Raw genomic sequence first — 22,919 nt, 5'->3', positions numbered from 1 at the left:
TTACTTATTTCCATCTCTCAGTAGGTGAGAATCTTGATACACACGAAAATAATAATAAAATTATCACAATTGTAAAAGTAAAAAAAAACACTAATTCAAGAAACATGAAGCCGCAAATAAATATGTTTTTTAAATGAACAAATAAATTGAAAAAATGTCTTACAGAGTGTTTGTGAGAGAATAAATAAATTGAAAGCTTAAAATTATATTTTATTCTCTGTTCTAAGTTTAGTCCTACTTTTTAACAGTAGTTGTGCAAGCCAAAGTGGAGAATATCCAACTCCCACTAAAATGGTTCACTTTGTATTCTGTTTTTTTATTATTAGAGTAAATTACACTGAAACCCCCTGAGTTTTAGTGAAATTACACAAACTACCCCTCACTTTTTTAAACTTACACAAACCTCCCCTAGTTTTATACTTTCATTACACTGATCACCCTGTATAATAATAAATAAGTGTAATTTTTTAAACAAAAAAGTGATAAATGCATTTAAGTTAAACAAAACATGATATATTGTGTAGATAAGTCTAAATAATATACAAATCAATATATCTTTATTATTTTTGGTTCGTTACACTACATTATAAGTGATTTAAACAATATTTCTTTATAAATGTTAATGCATTTTGTAACAAAAAATAATAAAGATACATTAATTTGTATATTATTTAGATTTGTCTACACAATATATCATGTTTTGTTTAACTTAATTGCGTTTATCACATTTTTTGTTTAAAAGATTACACTTATTTCTTATACATGGGTGGTTAGTGTAATGAAAGTACAAAACTAGGGAGGTTTTGTGTAAGTTTAGAAAAGTGATGGGTGATTTGCAGATCGAGAAAAACTCAGAGGATGTCAGTATAATTTACTCATTATTGGTGGACATAATTTAGGATAAGATTGGGGAAAACAAATCTCTCTCCTACTAATAATTGGAATGGCCATAAAAACAAAAATTTAATACACTTCATTGAAAGAGTCTTTACTTCCATTCATATGTTATATAAAGGAAATAGATAATCTCTATGAAAGATGATCCTTCTCGATTATATAAAATCCTGACAATGTCCAAATTAATGAAATGAATATCATATATTCTAAAAGTATGTTCCTAAATTTATCTCATTTTAATATAATTTTGATATGTAATAAAAATTAACATGGATATTTGGAGGTGTCATAATTTAATTGGATTGAAACTTTGATTAATCTTCCTTTCGCACCTAGTATCATGGTCTTAGGCCAGGTGCTAGATAGTTACCCTCTTTGATACATTAATATTAATCATGGGGATCACTGCCTCAGTGCTTCTTATTTCTCGGTTGTTACTAGTATACCTAAAACGGCGATACTGTTGAACACACAAGGCAAAATTCGAGAGATCAAAGTACTTATACTATCAGCGGAGCTCATGATAAAAGAACTAGGCCACGTCATTACCCTAGTGGAGGAACTCTGCCACACACGAACGGTTTTCAGCCTTACCGGCTGATCAGAAGCTTATGACCGGGAACTCCGAGGCTTCTTTTTCTCATCAAATTCCAGTACTGGAGAATCCAATATCTGAGAGGAGATTAACTCAATTGCAGAATGATGGGGTTGGTGAATCTTTCTCCTCTCATCACCTTTCTGTTCTTTTTTTCTTTTTCCACTCGTATATCAATTAAGCACTAGAAGTCTAGAAGAGTTAAGCGGCCCAAAATACTGCACAAAGCTTAAGAAAAATTCAGTGACTAATGATCTCAATACCCTGCAACGAAATAACGTTTTACTCATACATAAAGTTGTACGTATGCTTGAGTTTAGCTGTTAAGTTTCTACGTATCTCTCTAGTGATAAAAAATCGTATTTCAAAAACTATATACAGTTATACACCAATTCTTTTATATATACTTTATATTAAATCCTCGGTATTTATTTATAAATTAACGAAGAGCGCAAAACAAACCAACAAGTATAGCAAATAGAATAAAAGTACTTGGTGTCGCGAAACAACAATACCATATACCTCACGAAATAGGAGTTTTATTTTGAGAAACTTCAACACATTAGGTTCTGAAGATTTATGTTAAGGTGGTGTTTTAATGTATGTTTTTCGTCCAGTATTAAATCAAATTACCTTAGCATGTGGTGGCTCGAAATTGTCTAAACTGTTATTTGCAGATGTAGTGCAAGTGGATGAGTCCTGAGTTATGTTTCAAAGTATATATTATCAAAGGGATTTTAAATCAGTGAATTAGGATTGAACTGGACATTATTCTTGGGAGAGATATTTCCAAAATACAACGGTTGCTAATGGGCAAAGCCTACTGCTAGACTGTGATATACAATTGGTAAAATTTGGAACCGTTAACCTATATACCCATTCGGATCAACAAGTGTAGATTCCCAAATGTGTTTCTCTTCACCAAGTGATATTGTTATCTCAATAAATAGAAGCACTTGAAATCAGAATTGATCATACGAATTTTTATGTCTAAGAAATTGTCCTCTATTTCTCTAATGCATGAGAGAAGTGTAGGAACCATAAGTTTGTAAACTATTATTGAAAGATACGTTTGATATGTTTATGCAAAACACATGAAGGTTTTCCAAAGTATGCTGAAGGAGATTCGCTATTCATTCCATTTGTATCCAATATACTTAAATTGGTGGGACGAATCGAACTTTAAACTTAGTTTGGTAACACACCCTTTAGAGGTTTCTACATGCATATTCTCAACTAATTATTTGTTCAAGTGATGCAACATCTCCTCGTCAATCAAGTTTTCTCACGATTTTTATTACTTGCGACTTGTTAAGTAATTAGGTTTATCACAGCAGCAGCATCAACAGGCACGTTTTCCTAAATTAGATTATCACTTCGTTAGTGACTAGGTAAAACAATGTCTTGCCAGTTCAAAAGTAAAGTCTTAACTATCTTCACTGTGGGGAGAATTGCATTGGCCCAGTCGACTCTTAAGTCAGGGAATTTTATGAAAACGACCAGTATTGTCATGTGTGTGTGATGATATTGAAAATTTTGCTATATTTCTTTTGATGATCATTCAAATATCAAATGCAATCGTACAAATAAAACTCTAAAAGTATAGATAATAAAAATTTAAAAAAACTCTAAATTATACTACCTTTCTAGCAACAAAAACTTATTTTTTGTTCCAATTGGAGATTTAAGTAGGAGAAATTAATCATGATGTATTCTGGGAGCAACAATTCCAAATACATTTGTATTATTGGTTATGTATTATACAATTAAATTTATATGTTTTAAAACTAATAAAATAGATATGTTAAGAATCATTAGTCTCTCCATGTAATTCCTCAATAGAGTGACACATAAAAGTGAAAAATAGATGTGTTTTTAATTTAGTTCTTTCAAATATTCTTATTTACTTAGTATCTTTGTATTAGGCTTTAAAAAAGGTTGCTTATGAGTTTTTAAGGAAGATTTCTTTAGGGGAACAAAATAGGTGGTAAAAGTATTGTTGTGTTTCACGGTGGGAAGTTTGTAAATCTAAGTCCATTGGTGGATTGAGGGTTAGAGATCTAGCTCGGTTCAATGATACTTTACTTAGGAAATGATGGTGGAGAAAATTTCAGGATAAGGAAACACTTTGGGTGAAGGTAATTAACTCAAAGTATGGGAATAACTCTACTTTCTCTTGTAAGCAAAATTCTTCAAGATGGGGAAGATCTTTGTAAAGTTGGTTCTAACAATGAGCTTATGGCAGTTGGTTTGATGAGAATATCTGGATGGTCCTTGGCGATGATTCTCAAAAACTAGATTTTGACTAGATATTTGGATGGGGAGTCAGAGAGTCTGAAAGAGGTCTTTCCCAAGTTGTTTGCATTATTAGCTTTGAATAAAAGGACAACTGTTGCAGAGTGTGGTGAGTAGATTAATGAGGTGTGGACTTGGGAGGTAGGTGCTTTGATATAAGGAGCTATTTTATCGAGAGAAAACTTTGATCACAAACTTATATGGGTTGACTAAGAGCCATTCTTGTAAGGGAGATATTGTGAATAGTTGAAGATGGAGTTTGGATGCATCCGAGGACTATGTTGTCAAACCTGCTTATCTTATTCATCAAATGGATCACTTTTATGTAACTCTTTAAAAAAATGTTGGATTAATTGTGTTCCCTAAATAAGCCAACTTATGGATGTTATGGTTGACTATAGTTTGGTCTATATGGATGATGAGAAATGAGCTAATTTTTTTGATAAGGCTACCAATTATATGCATATTTTGTATTGAGTTAATACTCAGGTTGATTTTAATTTAATTTACTTTTCAAAATATAATTAAATTAGTGAATGAGATACAGTTGAACAGTTCCTTCGATTCATTTTCATTGTTAGGTGAATCGAGTCGGCAAGAACAACCTAATTAATGGAATAATCGGAGACCACCACCAGCTTTAACTTTTAACTCAATCTTATACCTAGCTAGAGCCTACAGATATATAAGACGTGTTTTATTTTGCACCAGTTGCATAGGATAAACAAGTACTTGAAAGGTACAATTTAGAATTTACTAAAAAATTAAGTATACCCCTTGATCGATTCACTAAATATATCATTTAACATCTTCTTCCCCTAAAATATTACTTTTTAAATGTGTTTTTTCATATACAACAGGTAGGTGTTGGTAAGAAAAACTCTTAGACCACATCAAATAAACCGCAAGCTTTTTATACTCTCTGATACCTATAAACTAAATTACACAGAAATTTAATTAATTTAGTTAATTTTCTTGTTATTATAAACAGAACTTTACAATTAGTATTTTATTAACTTTAACTCATTTTTAAAACTTTGTTGGAAAATTAGTATTCCATAAATATTTGAGAAGTGACTAGTGACTAGTACTATATCCATGATCTTACCATACATAATCTCAAGCTAACGACCAGCCAAATCAAGCTACCAAGTCCACTACTATGTGCGTCATAAGATGGAGCGGTTTAACTAACATCAATTTCTGTTACGTACATTTCCCATGCCATCCTCCAACATAACGCTACCCAAACCCAAGCTTGTCTTTTTTTATATTTCTATAAACTCAATTCACAATCACATTCTCTCTTCACAAAACTATAATCTTTCCCTCTGTTTAAGTGTTGAACAATTCCTTGATGGGAAACCATATCTCACTTTGTCCAGCCACTGTGAAAATTGTTTTCTATGATGGGTCGGTTAAAGAATTCGAGCAACCACTAACGGTTGCAGAACTCATGTTGGAGCACCCACAACAAGTAGTGGTTGAGTTCCATTCAGCTATGAACAAGAAAAGGCCAACTCCATTACCCGCTGACAAGAATCTAGAGATGAACAAAGTATATCTGATGCTTCCAAAGAAGCGAGGGAAACCCATTGGTTTAAGCGGGGAAGACAGTAGTAGAATTCTCTTCATCGTCAATTCTGCTCTGAGTTCAAAATATCTTCCATGGTTTGCACGTTTATGCCATACCGCTACTGTTGAGGAGGCTGAACCAAAAGTGCTTAATCATCAGAGAAAGGAAGAGAGGTGTGATTTTTCTGTGTATTTGCCAGAAATGTTAGAAGGGGTGCCAGAATATTTGAGTAGAGAGTTATCTGGGAAAGGGTGGAAGCCTACCTTGGACACCATAAAGGAGAAGAAAATTGAAAGAAAAGTGTCTCACTGGTTGTTCCTCTAGAGTTTTTTTAGTAAATGTGGTTATTAATTAGTGATATTTCAGCTATTATTACTGTTACGACTGTTTAAGAAAGTTATATGGGTATGCCTCGTGTATATTGCATGTGTATCTTCACTAATTATCGATCTTGTTTCTATGTATATGAACTTCTGTGCATGGCAAGGATAGCTAAAGCTGCCCAAATGAAAATGTGAAGCCTTTTCTTCAGTTTGTTATTTAATTATTAATTTGAATTTGGAAAATGAAAAGGTATCGAATTAGAACATTGCTTGAATCATGCTATAATAGTTGAACAAGGATTCTATGAAGTAATGAAGAGACAAATATTTATTTCTTTTTATGTTTCTAATGCCAAAAATATAATTTTATAATAAACAAATAGATAAAAATATTATTATATATTATTTTTATTTGGTATTGTGTTATACTCTCTACAGGCAATTATCCTTATTCCTTATAGTATATGCATATTATGTGTTGACATGAATTAATTATGAGATAACTATATTATATATGTTTTTACTCGGTAACATGTGTACTAACACAAATTAAGCAAATGTAAAGATTGAGGAATAGGGATATGTACATAGTTCTGTTGGAATTACATGCATATTTCTGGAAAAGTCTACCCAGATGATTGTGATTAATTGTGGAGCAAAATACTTGATCCTGCTAAGTCAAGTGAGTTGGTATCCACATTGATTGGTCTTAAAAAAGTTGTTATTGAGTTGGTAGTCGTCAACAAATCCATTTAAGGGTTGATATGGATTTAGTTGGTATTCATAGAAAAATAGTCCTACATCAAATAAACTTGGTTATGTTGGATGACGCAAATGTCGTATTGGTCTACGAACTTGATGGAACAACCTGTTGTTGATTGAGTTGATTTGGATTCTCTATTCGATATAAAATTGCACAAAAAATATAAAAGGAAATTGGTATTGCAATTCTAAATCAACCGAAATTAATGTTTTTGTTCCGAATGCACGGAACCATTTCAAGATTCCAAAGAAATAGCCAGAATGAAACTATGATTGAGAAAAAGCATATGATCTTAATGTAGTGATGAGATGAATAAGAGAAACAAGCATAAGGATTAGTGGATCAGAGAAACGGAGGAGGTAGTGAAGCTAAGGTTGAGAAAAAGAACATTGTGTGAATTGGTGAGATGCATGAGTTAGGTGAAGCAAGCACAATTTTGAATGGAGATGAAGTAGATAGTTCTATTTGTTGATGGTGAAACACACAATTGTCAATGGGTTAAGCAAAATGGAAGAGGACGAGCAAATTACAACGTGGAAGCTAGGATGAAGATGAAATATGTATTAAGAATCGAGAGATATGTATGACTGAAGAGTGAAAATGTAGGTTGATTAAGGAGTTCTCTGCTGTTGAAAAAACTACTTGTTTTAAAGCTTCTTTTAAGAGGTTGCACACTTTTTTTTTACTCCTATAAGTTTTAAAAATTGAAATCCTTTAATCCGTGATCCTTATTTTTGGTCTCTTTTTTTTTTGTTTACTATCAAACATCATTCTCCCCAGTCATGTCAGTTTTAATGTTTTTTTTTTATATTTTTAAAAGATAAATCATATATTTATATCAAATTGCACATATTAATTAATTGTTCAACCAATTTTTTGGAATATTTCCGATCCAATCAATTATTCTATTAACTTTTATCTTTTTAGCTTTCAGCGATCAACTAATCTCAATTGCTCAGCTAAATTAAGTGGATATTTCCTTGATTTCCTGTCTTCTGTGGCGTAATAGGAATGAACTTGTGCTAGTGGTTTGGTTTGCTGATTTGATAGCCCATTTCTATAACCAGTGTCTACCCCCACCAAAATATTTAATTAATGGCCCAAAATCAGCATTTTATGGAAAACTATTGAACACGATGAGTTGACAATACCCAACGATAGTGGGCCTATGGGTACTTCAAATCGGTGTTTGCATTGTCTAAAATCTAGAAATGGAATTGATGCTTGCAGAAAAAAGTACCAACTCACAAACAACAAATAAAAGGGAGAAGAGAGAAACCCTTAAAACTATATTGCAGTTGGAGTCAATACTATTAGACAATCAAAATCAACCTCCAATACACCAAGTTGCAGCTTACAAATCAACAAAACAGAGCCACCCTACTCTGCATACTTTGCAACCTCTTCAACAACAACAAACCACAACTCTATCAGACCAAAGCATAAAGCCAACTTAGCCAAATCAAGTGCACACCAAAATCAATTCAGAACAATTACATTCTATTGTTGTTTTCGATACCTTGTTCAGCAATCAATTGCTTTAGCGATTTTTTCCTCTTTTCCTTTTTATCACATGTCTCTATATTTTAGCACGTGCGATTTATAGGTGGTTAAGTTAGTTAAAGTTTTGATAGTTTGTTAAAGCTTCCATGTATATAAGTAGGATTAGTTTTCCATTCAAATTAATTAAATCATAATAAACACACTAAGTTTCAATCTAAGATCTTCTTCTCTGTTCTTTTATTTCTTTGGTATTCAAGAAGTGTTATTCACTTCTCTTGCTTCTCTTGTCATTCAAGAAGATCATTCTTCTCCATCAATATATAAATTAGAAAGAAATATTTAAAAAGATGAATTTGTAAGTGTAATATGAACTTTTAATTTTTATTTTTTTAATTAAAAATAACTTAAAATCTTAACTGATAATTTTTGTTATCATATGTTGCAATTTTAATTTAACATTGAACTCTCAAGTATTGGAGATAATATCATCTAATTGAAATAAACCAATTTACTTTGCTTCAAGAGCACTCCACATCCTTCAATATAAAATTAGGTATAAGTTCTCCCATGTCAATGTCAATTGCTTATCACATGATGATACCCCATAATTGGTTGTTAATCTCATCATTTTCCAAACCACCACCACCATCTCTCCCCTTCTCTCTTTCCCTTGATAATGGGATAACAAAGATAAAGCTGGACTTCCAGCTAAGTAATTATTGTAATTTTATTATCCAGTCCATGGAGTGAAATTCAAATCCTAATCGGTAACAAATTATTATTTTGGGATACCAATGACTTTAATTAGTTTAGAGTGAATGAGTCACTATAGAAATATTAATATATTAACATTTTTATATTGTTGAGTTTATTCAAGTGTGAAGTCTCACATTGGATATGCGGGAGGAGCGAAAGAGTTTATAAGAAGGAAATGTCCATAGCCTTAAGGTTTTGGTTCAAGACGTAGTGTCTCACTTGTGACTCTTCACTCTTCCTATACCCATGTAACAATGGAACTCGCTGGTGGTTGGAGGCTCCCCGGTCGCAGTCTGGAATCAGAGCCAATGGTTCGGCCGGGACATGGTAGACTCAAGGGGGAGCGGACCAGAAAGTGTGTGGTACCCACACTTGAGGAGGAGATTGTTGGGTTTATAGCTTTAAGGTTTTGGTTCAAGACGTGATGTCTCACTTGTGACTCTTCACTCTTCCCATACTCGGTCGCAGTCTGGTCCAACATATATAAAAACCCCATGTAACACTCAGGTGGGTGGAGGCTCCCCGATTGCAGTCTGGTCCAACATTTATAAAAAATTATGACACTAATTCACCTAATTTACTCCTAATTGTGCAGGTAAGTCATTAGTCATTTCTATACCTCAACTTGGGCTCACCATATTGCTTAAATCTCAAGGAATGGTTGCGTTAGTTTATACTAATTATCATTGCAGCTGCAAAATAAATGAAGGGGGGAGCATAGACCATATGCTGCTGAGTTCATCCAGACTTCAAAGACAGTCAACTGAGACAGGCCATGTGGTACCATTGGCATGGGTTAACATCCACATTTTCCCGTCCAATCTAAATGATAAGCACAAAGTAGAATTTTAGTCAAGGAAAATAATAGTGTAAAAAAAATCATCATCAAATAAAAAGTAGCAGACCAGTAATATCAATGAATGAACATAATTTTTTTCCCACACAACTAATGAACTTAATATCAATTTACTTATTTCTCTAATCCAATCCACTCATAAGGTTGTGGAGTTATTCTCTTGTATTGGATTCTCTAATATTTAAAATGTAAAAGAGATAATAAAAATAATTTAGGTCCTAAAATAATAATAATTACACCCTTAATTTTTTGGATATCATATATCATAATCTATGATCAGTTCTAGCTTGAAGATAACATACACGAGGAAGTAAAAACCATTTGCATGGACAAATCTAGATGAGATGAGGTAGCATTTTGGGAATGAAAACCCCATCTCCCAATTTGTGTTATTATTTATGTCCAGAACTAATTAAAATGTGTTGTTCAATTAATAAAAATTAGAAAATAAAATTATATTACTTCGTGTAAATTTATTGGATAAAAACGAAAAGAAATAAAAAATTTGGGGAAAGATAATCTCTCTTAACATTCTGGACCATCCAAGCTGATTCAAACATCTTTTTAAACAAGGTAACAACTTCGATTGTTTTATATGATAGTATAGAAAAAATAATTATTGATATTGTAAAAAAAATTATAATCTTAATGTATACATGTATATTAAACTCAATAATATATATGTTTTCTCAAGCTAATATTTCAATTCTCTTGCACATGCTGAACAACAACATATGCTTAGAGCTACCATGCATGATCTAATTACAAACATGGGATTGAATGTGCTCTAACACTACTCATTGCAAAATAATATAACAAATAAAATGAAGCCTATTCTACCATTTCTACGTTTTCCTTCAGAGAAGCCTGAGCCAAGTGATTATGATAATGTCGTCATTTGTTTCTCATTTTACACATGCACGAGGTTGTCAAGGACGAGGAAGATTCAATAGTGCTATTGCCTACTTGTTTTAAAGTAACACTTCCTTCCTTTTTAATTTTGTTTACTCACTTTCGGTAATGCGAATTATACTCCACCATGGCTTCCTCTGAGTTTGAAATTAGAAGCTTTATCTTCAATCTTATCTCGCTTGTAAGCCAAGCTACTCACATGTCTCAACCAACCAGCACTTATGTAAATATCGAATATATAATTGGAGAAAGGACAATAACTTACTTGCATTCTTCATCTACAATTTACCTTGGACCTGACTCTACTTTGTTTTGATGTCTCATATTTTTTAATCAAATTCCTTTGAATGATGTGTGATGTACTCAACTTTTGTTTTGTTGGATAAAGCACCTATTTCAGTTTTTGGCAATTTTATAAAGTTAACAGCTCAACTAAGAATAAACACTACAAAGCAAATAATGAATAATTGAATAGCTTAACAACTATTTGGATACCTAATAAAATATTGAAGATTTATATTTTTTTCGATAATAAATTACGATAAAAATAAATCATTTTTTTGGGATGAGGCTGTAGATAAATCATTAAAGTAAAGAAAAAGACTGCAATATAATTACAAGTAGAAATCTGTAAATTTAAATGCTAGTGGTGGACTTGTCATAAAAGGGATGCTTCTATCTTGTCTTCTGCCCGAAGTGCATAGCTTCTTAAGTCTACTAAACCAGAATATGTCAATAATATTGGACCACCAAATCATTTTATTGTACAAAATAAGATATGCTTGCCAGACAAACACTACAAAATTTTAGCACCAAAATCAAGAAAGTCAATATATAGTGTATGAGTCTCCCTTAATAGAGAAATAATTACTACAAAAATAAGGAAAAATAATTTAATAAAACATTTTTTATCATTTTATATATAATAAAATAACATTCTTATCATTAAAAACATAAATAAAAATAAGTATTTGTTTCTCTGATGTAAAAAAATCCTTAGCCTCATATATCCTCGGACAGGAATTAGTTTTTCTCAACCACGTCCTTGACCAATCACAATGAAGCAAAACTGATAAAGTTTTGAATATTTAAATTTTTTTAACTAACGTGACATAATATGATTGATCTGGGACAGGATTTGAGACAACAGATCATTGTCCTATATCCTTTAATAAGTACGACCAACCATACCCTGCGACGAATAGTGTCATCACCAATGTTCGTACTATATAGGACCAATATGCCAACCCCATCCATATTAACTGCCAATCCTCAGTTATTCCGTTAAGGGAGAAAACGATTGGTGACACTTGTGAAATAATGTTGGGATATATTTCTGTTAAAAGGATTTTAATATTTTAATATTAATAACAATGCTGCATTATTTTCTAATTATTTCATGTTTTCTAAGATTTATGACAGATAACATTTGAAAATAGAAATGGAAAATATGACATATTTATATTATTAACCAGAGCAGAAAACATTTTTGCAAACCAAAATATGGCAAGTATTAAATAAAAATATAATATTTCAGATAGTGTTAAGAATTTTAAATTTTACTTTTCATTTAAAGTTATTATAATTTTTTTCTTCACAACTTTAATCAAAGACACTTTGGGTGGTTAGGAATGAGTGAGGATCTTCCTCATTAATGGAGAAGAGACATGTGTTTTAAAATACAAAAGAAAATGCAACTTTCAATGACACATTTATTCTTTTAATTATAATAAAATTATATTTTTACCACTAAAAATATACAATTGTCTCTCTATTAATGAAGATGATCCTTATTGAGATGGTAAAGTGATTTCTTTGGTCTCTATTTTTTAAATCTGTTTTTTCCTATGTTACGGAATAAACCATGATGAATTTTTTTCTTCGCATGATAATATTCATATATAACTAGTAATGCACAAGAATCAACTATTGGGACAAAAATATGTAATTTTGAGTAACATAAAATAAAAATGCCGTAATATATACTAAATATAATTATGTTTTGAAGATGACACTAATGAAAAGATCTATTAAAGTCTTTCGTAATTAAATAGAACCTCAGTATCATGTCAAATACTCTAAAAAACTAAACAAGTAGTAAAGAGTATTATTAAACAGGGTTGAAAAAGGGCATGTGGCAGGTAGATTTCCAGGTTGTTAATTAAATGGCGTTAGGCCTTTAGTCCACACCGTCATTTTTGTTATTTACCAACTTTTGTTGAAATCTTACAAGCCAAGCAGCATCATTCCCTTATTATTATTTTTAAATTATCATGTATTTTAAAAATGAAAATAAAGGCGCAGCGAAAAATCTAATAATCAATTAACATATTTGGTTTCACTATAGTATCCCCTCAAAATCAAAAGCATGTTTAATTTCGTGGGAAACGTGGTTTGAGGCTTCCCTAACTGAAAATGTAACAAACATCTACCTCTATCCATCAATTACAACACCATTATACTAGTTGAGGAACTTTATAGTTAAGGCTGTTTGTACACCTCTCTTATTAATTTTTTGTTTTTGTATATTATTTTTGTTTGTAAGGTTATTTTTTCTATTAATAAAATATTTTACCTATCAAACAAAATTACAACAACATTGTACTGGTGCCATGGGGATAAACACTGATACTCTCCATTAATAATAAGATAAATAATTGACCTCACATATATATATTCTTTCATTCACCCGTTCACTTCTCAAGCTACCAACGTCTACGTTAGGCACTTCAAAAATGGCCTCCATTTTCTCATCTCTCATTACCATGATCCTTCTCCTCCTCCTATTGGGTGGTGAGGCACGTGACCCATTTGCATGTGACCCAAAGGACGCTACCACAAAGAACTTACCCTTTTGTAGGGCAACACTATCAATAGGGGAAAGGGTGAAGGACCTCATTGGAAGATTGACACTAGAAGAAAAGATTAGCCTCCTAGTTAACAATGCAGCAGCAGTTCCAAGACTCAGGATGAAAGGATATGAGTGGTGGTCTGAAGCATTACATGGAGTTTCAAATGTGGGGCCAGGAACCAAGTTTGGTGGTCCATTCCCTGGTGCAACTAGCTTCCCCCAAGTCATCACCACAGCTGCTTCATTCAATGCGTCATTGTGGGAAGCTATAGGACGGGTAATGTTTCGTTTTATTTGGCAAATAAATTCTCGCATGTAACTTATCTTCTCGATAAATAATCACATTGAAAGTGTTAACATATATGGTGTGGCAGGTTGTATCGAACGAGGCGAGAGCAATGTACAATGGAGGAATGGGTGGGCTAACATATTGGAGCCCAAATGTGAACATCTTTAGGGACCCAAGGTGGGGTCGGGGACAGGAAACTCCCGGTGAGGACCCTATACTAGCCGGTAGATATGCAGCTAGTTACGTGAGGGGATTACAGGGAAGTGACGGTAACCGGTTGAAGGTGGCTGCTTCATGCAAACATTTTACGGCTTATGATCTTGATAAATGGAATGGCGTGGATCGCTTTCACTTTAACGCACAGGTATACTCTTTATTCAAGCATAAGCCATGAGTGAATTCCCGAATAATGCTAATGCTACTGAATTTTTAACATTAATCTTGAATAAGAAACTCAAATTGAGATTGATGCGCAGGTTAGCAAGCAGGATATAGAAGACACTTTTAATGTCCCATTCAGAATGTGCGTGAAGGAAGGCAACGTGGCAAGTGTGATGTGTTCTTACAATCAGGTCAATGGGGTCCCAACCTGTGCAGACCCCAAGCTCCTAAAGAGTACTGTTCGTGGCCAATGGGGTCTTCAAGGGTAAGACCACAAATACAGGATACCTATAACACCTTTTTAATACACTTTTTGCCTACACTTTTCTTAATTGAACTGTATCTTATTCTTATATCATCTTATACTTTCTAAAAGTATAATTTAAAAATAAAATAAGAAAACGTGAGATGCAGCCTAATAATAATAAGAAGAAAACGTATCAAAAAGATATTACCAAAATTTGTCTTGCTTCTCTATAATACAATTTGTTTGTTGTTTTGATGTGGTTTAGGTATATTGTATCAGACTGTGACTCAGTTGGGGTGTTTTACGCTTACCAACATTATACATCAACCCCAGAAGAAGCTGCTGCCGATGCCATTAAAGCAGGTTAGTACTTAAGTATAAGAAGTTATGTTCAACAGTAGTATTTATATGTACAAAGACAAAATTAAAGTTGTTATGTGCTATGGAGTTAAAGCGTGTGATGTTGGTTTAAATAAACTCCCCAAAAAAGACATATAATGACATATTGACATGGTGTCTGATAATGTGACAGGTTTAGATTTGGACTGTGGGCCATTCCTAGCAGTGCATACTCAAAATGCAATTAAAAAAGGTTTGTTAAATGAAGGTGAGGTGAATAATGCTTTGGTGAACACACTTACAGTCCAAATGAGGTTAGGGATGTTTGACGGTGAACCATCAGCTCAGCCATATGGCCATCTGGGTCCAAGAGATGTGTGTACCCAAGCTCACCAAGACCTGGCCCATGAAGCTGCCAAACAAGGGATTGTGCTCCTTAAAAACAATGGGCCTTCTTTGCCTCTATCCCTACGCCGTCATCACACCGTGGCTGTTATTGGGCCCAATTCTGATGTCACTGTCACAATGATTGGCAACTATGCTGGTATGTCAGCCCATTTTTTCATTCTCCTTAAATTTTGTTGACTTGTCTCTTTTGCTTAACTTAGTTGTTTATAAATAATGAGTACTCATTCTCATAATACCTGTTTACAATACTTTCTCTACTTCTCTTTTCATGTAGCACTTTTCCTTATGCTAAACTAGGATAAAATTAAATATTCTAGACCAGAACCTCGATGCTAAAAACATGTCTCTTTATTAGGTATTGCTTGTGCATACACAAGCCCATTACAAGGCATAGGAAGATACGCTAAGACTATACATGAGGTGGGTTGTACAAATGTTGCTTGTAAAGATGACAAGCAATTTGTGGGGGCTTTAGATGCAGCCCGTCAAGCAGATGCAACGGTTCTAGTGATGGGCCTAGATCAGTCAATTGAAGCTGAAACTATGGACAGGGTTGGCTTGCTTCTGCCTGGGTATCAACAACAACTTGTGTCAAAGGTGGCAGCTGCTTCTAAAGGCCCAACTATTTTGGTGTTGATGTCTGGTGGGCCTGTGGATATTACTTTTGCAAAGAATGATCCTCGAATCAAAGGCATATTGTGGGCTGGTTATCCGGGCCAAGCTGGTGGTGCTGCCATTGCAGATATCTTGTTTGGAACTGCCAACCCAGGTTTGTAATAATACCCGCATCTTATAATTTTTTCCTAAAAATCTCAAAATCACTAATTAGGATGATTAAGTCTAATTCTAAATTCAAAGGGTGGCTCAAAAAGAGATTATGAAATTTATTATAAACGATCCTTTCTGCTCATATATTTGATTTGATCTAATATATACATTCCCCAATTTTTTTTTTCATTGTTCTTAAATCTCAAATGGTTCATACTTCATAGGCATAAGCTGCGTGGCTAAAAATGTAAATGCATACATTAATATTATGTTTAATTTTCAGGAGGCAAGCTTCCTATAACATGGTACCCACAAGAGTACCTTCAAAACTTGCCCATGACAAATATGGCAATGCGGTCAAGCGTTTCCAAAGGGTACCCAGGAAGAACCTATCGATTTTACAATGGTCCAGTGGTGTATCCATTTGGTTATGGATTGTCATATACCCATTTCATTCATTCACTTGCTAGTGCTCCCAAAGTGCTTTCAGTTCCAGTGGCTGGCCACCACCATGGAAATAGCTCCAATATCTCAAATAAAGCAATTAGAGTGACACATGCACGATGTAGCAAACTTTCAATCAGTCTCCAAGTTTATGTTAAAAATATTGGGTCCAAAGATGGCACTCACACTTTGTTAGTATTCTCAACACCACCTTCAGGTAATGGCCATTGGGCTCCACATAAACAACTTGTGGCCTTTGAGAAAGTACATGTTCCTGCTAAGGCCCGACAACGAGTCCAAATCAATATTCATGTGTGCAAGCTCCTAAGTGTGGTTGATAAGTTAGGGACTAGGAGAATTCCATTGGGTGAACATAGTCTTCACATTGGTGATATTAAACACTCTCTATCCCTTCAAGCATTAACACTTGGGATTACCGAATCATGAATTATTTGGATCAAGATTGAGAACATTTTATGTTCCACACTTGTTACCTTAAGTGTATAATATATCAATATCATGTTAGGAAGGATTTGAAGTTTAAACTTTCATCTACCTCTATTGAGGTTTTGGTTCTAGAGAACCATCGATTCAAATTGAAAATTGTTCATATGTGATGGCTTCAAAGACAGGACATGTCAAATTATTCATCAATCATTGTTAAATAATGTATTTGGGTTGCATTGCAATATTTGCTGTAGAGATTATGGAAATGTACTATTCTCTGTTTTGTTTCTCCTTTCATTCCCTGTTTACCATTCCTTTTGCCTGTTCTATTAATAATGTAAGGATATGGATATTTTTTGTTAAAGTACGACTGGTTAAAAGAATGGGAATGTCATTCAATAATTCATATGGATAAAGTGTTATTAGATGAAGAGGTTACAAAAATAATTTAAAAATCAAATTATCAAGAAATTTATATTAATGAATAAAATTTAAAATCTAAATATCTTCTTACTAGGACAAAAATCTACATAAAGATATGATAAAAAATAATAATCATTCAACTCAGTGTTGATCACGTGCTACCGGTATACTTGGCTAAATGTATATAAAAGGTGGAATAGATAAAATGGAGCATGTGAGGGTACTATAAGAAGTGGAATAGTTAAAATATAAATCATTGAATAACTTCGTACAAGGTGGACCTTTTCTATAATCTTATCGAGAGAGCTAGGAAGACAATCATGTGACATGTAACCAAATAATGGTCCAAAATGATAACTGAAGCTGGCACATGTGCTAGGCCAACAAAAGCTTGGTCGAAAAATTGAAAGAAGATGGAGAAATAAATAATAGTTATGTCAATAATTAAAGACTTTGAGAATGGTGAAGGCTTTGAGGTTGACATTGAACACATATGATGCATAGTCAAAAAATGGGTTGATGGGTCCTCCCTCAGAAGCTAAACAGAGCCAAGCATTTAAATTCACATGTTCCAAAAATATGAAACCACAAACTCAACACTTCATCTTGTATTGTATAAAGCTGGAATGAAGGATTCCACTCATCTAGATGGTTTTAGGCTGTAGTGACGTTGAATATGAGATAAATAAATTAATGGTTACAGATACAAAGTTGTCAATGACCAATTCTTCTGTATATTTTTATATGTTTATATGTCAAAGACCAATTTATTAGTAATATATTTATATGTGAGATTTTTTTGTTTGTTGAGTACTGATTTAAAAAAGTTTATGTTTTTAAGTTAAATTTGTATTACAATATTGATACAACTACTAACTACATATATTTCCTCTTTAATGTTTTATTGTATATGAATATATATTATAACTATGTTTATGTTTTAAAATGAATGCTATATTTTTCAACATATTCATCCCTTTCTTAAAAAGTATCCATCCCTTAAAAATCCTAATAGTAATACTTAAAGCTTAATGATTAAATTTGATATCAAATAACCTTTAAAACTTTTAGAGTGCAACTACTTAATTTATTTGGTGTAAATTATCTAAACACAAAAACAAATAACAAAATCTATATTGTTTGGCCACCCAAAAATTTAGTACATGATGGAAATACTATTGAAGATCTATAGTTGATAGAAAAACTTGGTGGGTTCCATTAATGCTTGCCAACTGAATTATATGCACAATGCCATATATTATTACTAAGCAATGCCATTTGTTTTATATTTTTGGAAAATATTCCCATCTTTTACTAGATGGAAGTGGATTGGCCAGCATAACATTTAATTGATCTGCTATCCATATACATTATCAAAAGGGATGCTTGACTTTGAAATCAAGTTTCTACTTCAAACAATAAAGAATTGGTTGTTGTGGTGATTTGTGGCCAATATTTCACTTTCAATATATAATATTTGTTTGGAAGAGTAGAGTTAGAGAAGATAGAAAAAAATGAGATAGAAATTAAAGAGAAATAAGAAATTTCTCTAGATGAGAGAAACAGAGAAAGAAGGGAGAGAGAGTGGGTGGGCCTACCAAATTTCTTTCTCTATACTTACTAGGAGAAAGTGAGAAGAAAAAAAATATTTTAACCTGACAAAGATATGTTGTCCTAAATGGTATTCCAAATTACTGCTCAAACTATATTAATTGAAAATGTTAATTAAAATTATAATAAAATTTATAAATTAAAATTATAATATTTATTTTTAATTAATAATAAAAAAATATTTTTTTCTCCCTTTTCTTTATATCAGAGACATTTTTGTAATTTGAATCACAAAATCATTACCCTTTTCTCATTTTCTATCCAACCAAACAAAAGAGAAAGAGAATAAAATAATTCTCTCTATTCATTTTCTCTCATTCTTCTCTTATAACAAACATCACAAAATCTACTATATTTCTCCCCTTTCTCTTTCTCACCTTTTTTTTTCACGTCTCTTTTTTTTTTTTCCTTCTTATTTTCTCTTATTAACCAAAGTCAAAGTGAATAAAAAGAGAGTAGAGCAAGCAAACTAGATGATTGAGAAGAGTTTTTTTCTTCCCATGGCACTACTATTCTTTATTTTTTAATAGACAAATTATCAATCAAGCATGGCATATCTTAACGCCTACTCTTTCGCTCAAAAAAATTCCAATAATTGGGGATACCTCTCTTCTGTTCTCTCAATGTTCTGTGCCAATCTGGTATCTGGAATCAGCAAAGTAAGACCAATAACATATTTTTGGTCTATTTTTTAGGTGTTGACTTCCATGGCCCTAACTATAACCCTTTTTTAAATATTTGGTACACTAAATTAAAAGCAATACAAACATAAGATTTTGAAGCGTGTGCAAAATAACACGTAGAAGTTTTTGGGAAGAATTCGCCTATAAGTTGTGATGATGACGAGGCCTGAGATTAATTGTCAAATGTCAATGGCACAAAAAAACACAGTTGAATCAGCCCATTACGCCGGCCTAATTTTAACTAGGAATCTATGTAGACTAAATATTCTGGTAGCATTCATTCCATATGATAAAATTTGAGTCCATAGAATTGTGTACAATTGTATGTGTTCGTGTGTGCTGTCCCTTTTATATACGTAGTAATATATATATATTAATGTTCTTTCAAGTGGTTAGCTTTAGTTTTCATTTTGGTTAGAGAGTACCTTTCAGATGTTGTCATGCCAGCTTCTTAGGTGCGGTATTTATATTCCTGAGTTAATTTTTAATGGAAGAAAACTTGGGAGTCAAAAATCTTGGGGTGACATTATAAAAGAATCATACTATAAAGTTTGCCTGTCAATTTTGCTAGCCTGATGTAAGTGGCATACCTCTTTCAACCATTTATTATCATCGTGGTTCAACACGTGTATAAATAACTCTAGTGCCATCATGGAAATAGTTTCATATGTATATGTACTTCTTTTGTAGGAAATACCAAATTTCTTGTTGAAACTTGAAACATGTTACCCGTTTTTTAATGTCCTGAATATGTTTCGCGTGTTGGTACTCTATTGATTTATTCAGCCATGAGCTTTATATAAAATGAGGTCATCGTCCTAACTTTAATTTTCTAAATCAAACATATTTTAATTTTACCCAATGCTTAGCACTATGATATAATGTTCAATGTCTTCACAAATACCAAACTCATGAGTAACAGAAAAATACATCATTTAATTTGGATAAATTAAAATAGCAGCCTATAAATTTGAATTTCAAATTGTTGAGTGAGATGCATTATTGCAAACTTTTTTCAGATAATTAAGCACCAAAGTGAGCATATACAGAGTAATTAAGCTGGCCATGTTGGCCACATTTTCATTCTAAGTTACAATTGTAGAGCAGTATAATATTATAGAGTATTTAGCTCGGAAAGCCAAAGGTGCACATGGGTCACCATTTCCACGTGCATCCCACAGAAGTCCCCTGAGCCTTTTGCAGAGTAGTACCCTTGAAATGATAACCACATTGGCCAAATACCATTGGCAAATGAAATCGCTGCAGATAAGAATTACAAGTTAAATATCAAAATAAAAGATACAATCATTATTAAATAAAATTAACAAGGGCATATAGTTATCCATTTTCTGGAAAGTTGTATTGAAATGCTGTATGTCATAGATTAAAGATTTGAAACCAGACACTCAAATTTTATATTATATGGTTTAACTTGCTTTAGAGTTTAGACTACCAAAAGAATTGTAAATATTGAAGTTACTCGATCTCCAGTGTTGTGCCGCCAAAGGAAGTAGACAGATAGTGCATCGTACAAATGAAAAGCCTTATCCAAGAACAATAATTTTATAAGAGAATCTTTAGAATTTCGTGTAATACTATGCCTCCTTACTTACAAACATGTCCTATGAACCCTAAATTTTTAATCCCGAGTTAGTTGTTTAATCAAACAATTAAATCTGACATTACTAGAGGTTGTAAACTGTGTAGTGGGTCTCATTCAATCGATGATTAATACTACAATATAATTACTAACATCTCTTATTTTATAAGAATATAAGCAAACAATGACCACCCTGTAAAAGTGGGAACTTTATAGGAATCCTAAGATTCCCCTATGCTATATATGTATAGGTCTTTAACATCCTATGATCCTGAATTAAGCTATAGAATACTGTACATTATTGTCATATTGATTGGGTTTCAATTATTGGGCTGTTCTTAAGGGGTAGTTATGCAATGATTATTGATCAAGTAGTTCAGTTTTATGCTACTTTCGCTAATCAAGAAGAGAATGTTTGATTGTTTGGGAAATAATGTTAGAATTATTACAAAGAAGTTAAATCTACCTTCATTTTACCAATTATGAAGCCTGCTTAAATAAGCATCTAATGGCATATAGTTAGTTACATAATGCGAGAAAGATCTCTCCATTAATAAAGAAGCAAGTGGTTGTTTTTACACATACTTTCAACGGCAAAAATGTGATTCCATGATAAACAAAAGGATAAAATTGTTATTACATATTGTTTTTTGTGTTATTATGTGGTACTTGCCTCTCCATACAACCATATTAGTGTACCATCACTAATTCAATGGAATAAAATTGTCCTCTTTTCTAATTTAGCTAGAAAGATAAATGGCCCTCTTCTTTAATAGTCATCAAAATAAATTGTCCTCTTTTAAACCTAGCCAGAAAGAACATAGTCCTCTTTAACGATAATACAATTATTGAACGCAAAATAAACTGCGCTTAAAATTGTCATAAAAAGTCAGTGCAGTAGTACATAAGGTTATATTTAACAGACTCTTTTGAAGCACTATAGAAACTCATTAATGCAGTTAAATGTCTACTTCCTAAATAAGACAATATATCTCACATACATTCTCTCAAACACATCACAAATATGTCAAACTTCATCACATTCACAATAGATTTGTTAAATCACTAACGACTTCAACTACATTCAACATTAACAGAATCCAATTTTATAAAATAACATATGAGTAATGAGATTTTACGCAAATTGTTCATTTTTTCTCCTCCAATGTGCAAATCCTTACAAAGTGTTCGTGTCTTCCTCGTTGATCGATACAAGCTGCAAATACAAATAAAAAATGACATCTCTAAACAAATTGCAAAAGTTATGAAAAAAATACAAAATTAGCAACAATTAAGAAATAAAATTTACCATTATACTCAAACCATGTGTTCTAAATAAGTTAACTATAGCCAAAACCTATAATATCATAGCTGCATAATTTTACAACAAATAAGGATCACACTATTAGTGAAGAAGAGATAAATAAATGAATTAAAATAAGATAACGATTTACCTTATTCTTAAAGAGAAAAATAAAAAATCAATAACTTGTTTGAAGAGAGAAACTAAAAACAAAAGAGAGAAATGTAAATTATGGAGAAGAAGAAAAGTAAGAGAAATAATAAAGTTGGTGAAGGTGTATTATAGTGTGAGGTTTTGTTTTTTAATTTGAAAAGATTCTCCTTACTAAAATAAGCGTTTAACGAAGCTTAATGAAAAAGTGCGATTAAATATAACACATTTATCAACGCTTATTGAGGAAATACTGTTAAATATATAAAATATGACATTTAACAGCACAATAAATAATGTTAAAGATAATATTTTTAACAACGTTTGCTTCAATGAGCATTGTTAATTCTCTTCTGCCTTACATTTAACAATATTCAACACATAAGTACGGTTGAATGAGCGTCATTAAATATCAATTCTGACTTGCTATAATTCTTATTTTCCAGCTAAGAGATTATGATATATATTTAATTACAGACTATGGTTCAATTTTAGGAAT

The 22,919-nt window shown here is 32.3% G+C and overlaps 2 protein-coding genes across 2 annotated transcripts; both read left to right on the top strand.

Annotated features, from left to right (window-relative positions):
• LOC109335643 lies at positions 5,025-5,923 on the top strand. Its single transcript, XM_019571799.1, has one exon. It carries the CDS (start codon positions 5,145-5,147, stop codon positions 5,685-5,687), a length of 543 nt encoding a protein of 180 aa, XP_019427344.1. The 5' UTR covers positions 5,025-5,144; the 3' UTR covers positions 5,688-5,923.
• On the top strand, positions 13,162-16,939 carry LOC109335204 (probable beta-D-xylosidase 2). The gene is made up of 7 exons (XM_019571319.1): positions 13,162-13,604; positions 13,702-13,980; positions 14,093-14,262; positions 14,510-14,607; positions 14,777-15,127; positions 15,347-15,760; positions 16,043-16,939. The coding sequence occupies exons 1-7, from the start codon at positions 13,212-13,214 to the stop codon at positions 16,648-16,650; spliced, it is 2,313 nt and encodes a 770-aa protein (XP_019426864.1). The 5' UTR covers positions 13,162-13,211; the 3' UTR covers positions 16,651-16,939.

The sequence above is a fragment of the Lupinus angustifolius genome, chromosome LG20, assembly GCF_001865875.1.
Source record: "Lupinus angustifolius cultivar Tanjil chromosome LG20, LupAngTanjil_v1.0, whole genome shotgun sequence".
NCBI lineage: Eukaryota > Viridiplantae > Streptophyta > Magnoliopsida > Fabales > Fabaceae > Lupinus > Lupinus angustifolius.
The sequence above is the reverse complement of the archived record's forward strand: the minus strand, read 5'-3'. Positions and strand labels throughout refer to the sequence as shown.

What these genes read in the sequence shown, in the direction of transcription:
- LOC109335643 (XM_019571799.1), top strand. Translation starts at nt 5,145, where the DNA reads ATGGGAAACCATATCTCACTTTGTCCAGCCACTGTGAAAATTGTTTTC.
- LOC109335204 (XM_019571319.1), top strand. Translation starts at nt 13,212, where the DNA reads ATGGCCTCCATTTTCTCATCTCTCATTACCATGATCCTTCTCCTCCTC. An exon ending in GGCCAATGGGGTCTTCAAGG is followed by an intron (nt 14,263 to 14,509) that starts GTAAGACCACAA and finishes GATGTGGTTTAG; the next exon opens with GTATATTGTATCAGACTGTG. An exon ending in GTTTGGAACTGCCAACCCAG is followed by an intron (nt 15,761 to 16,042) that starts GTTTGTAATAAT and finishes TTTAATTTTCAG; the next exon opens with GAGGCAAGCTTCCTATAACA.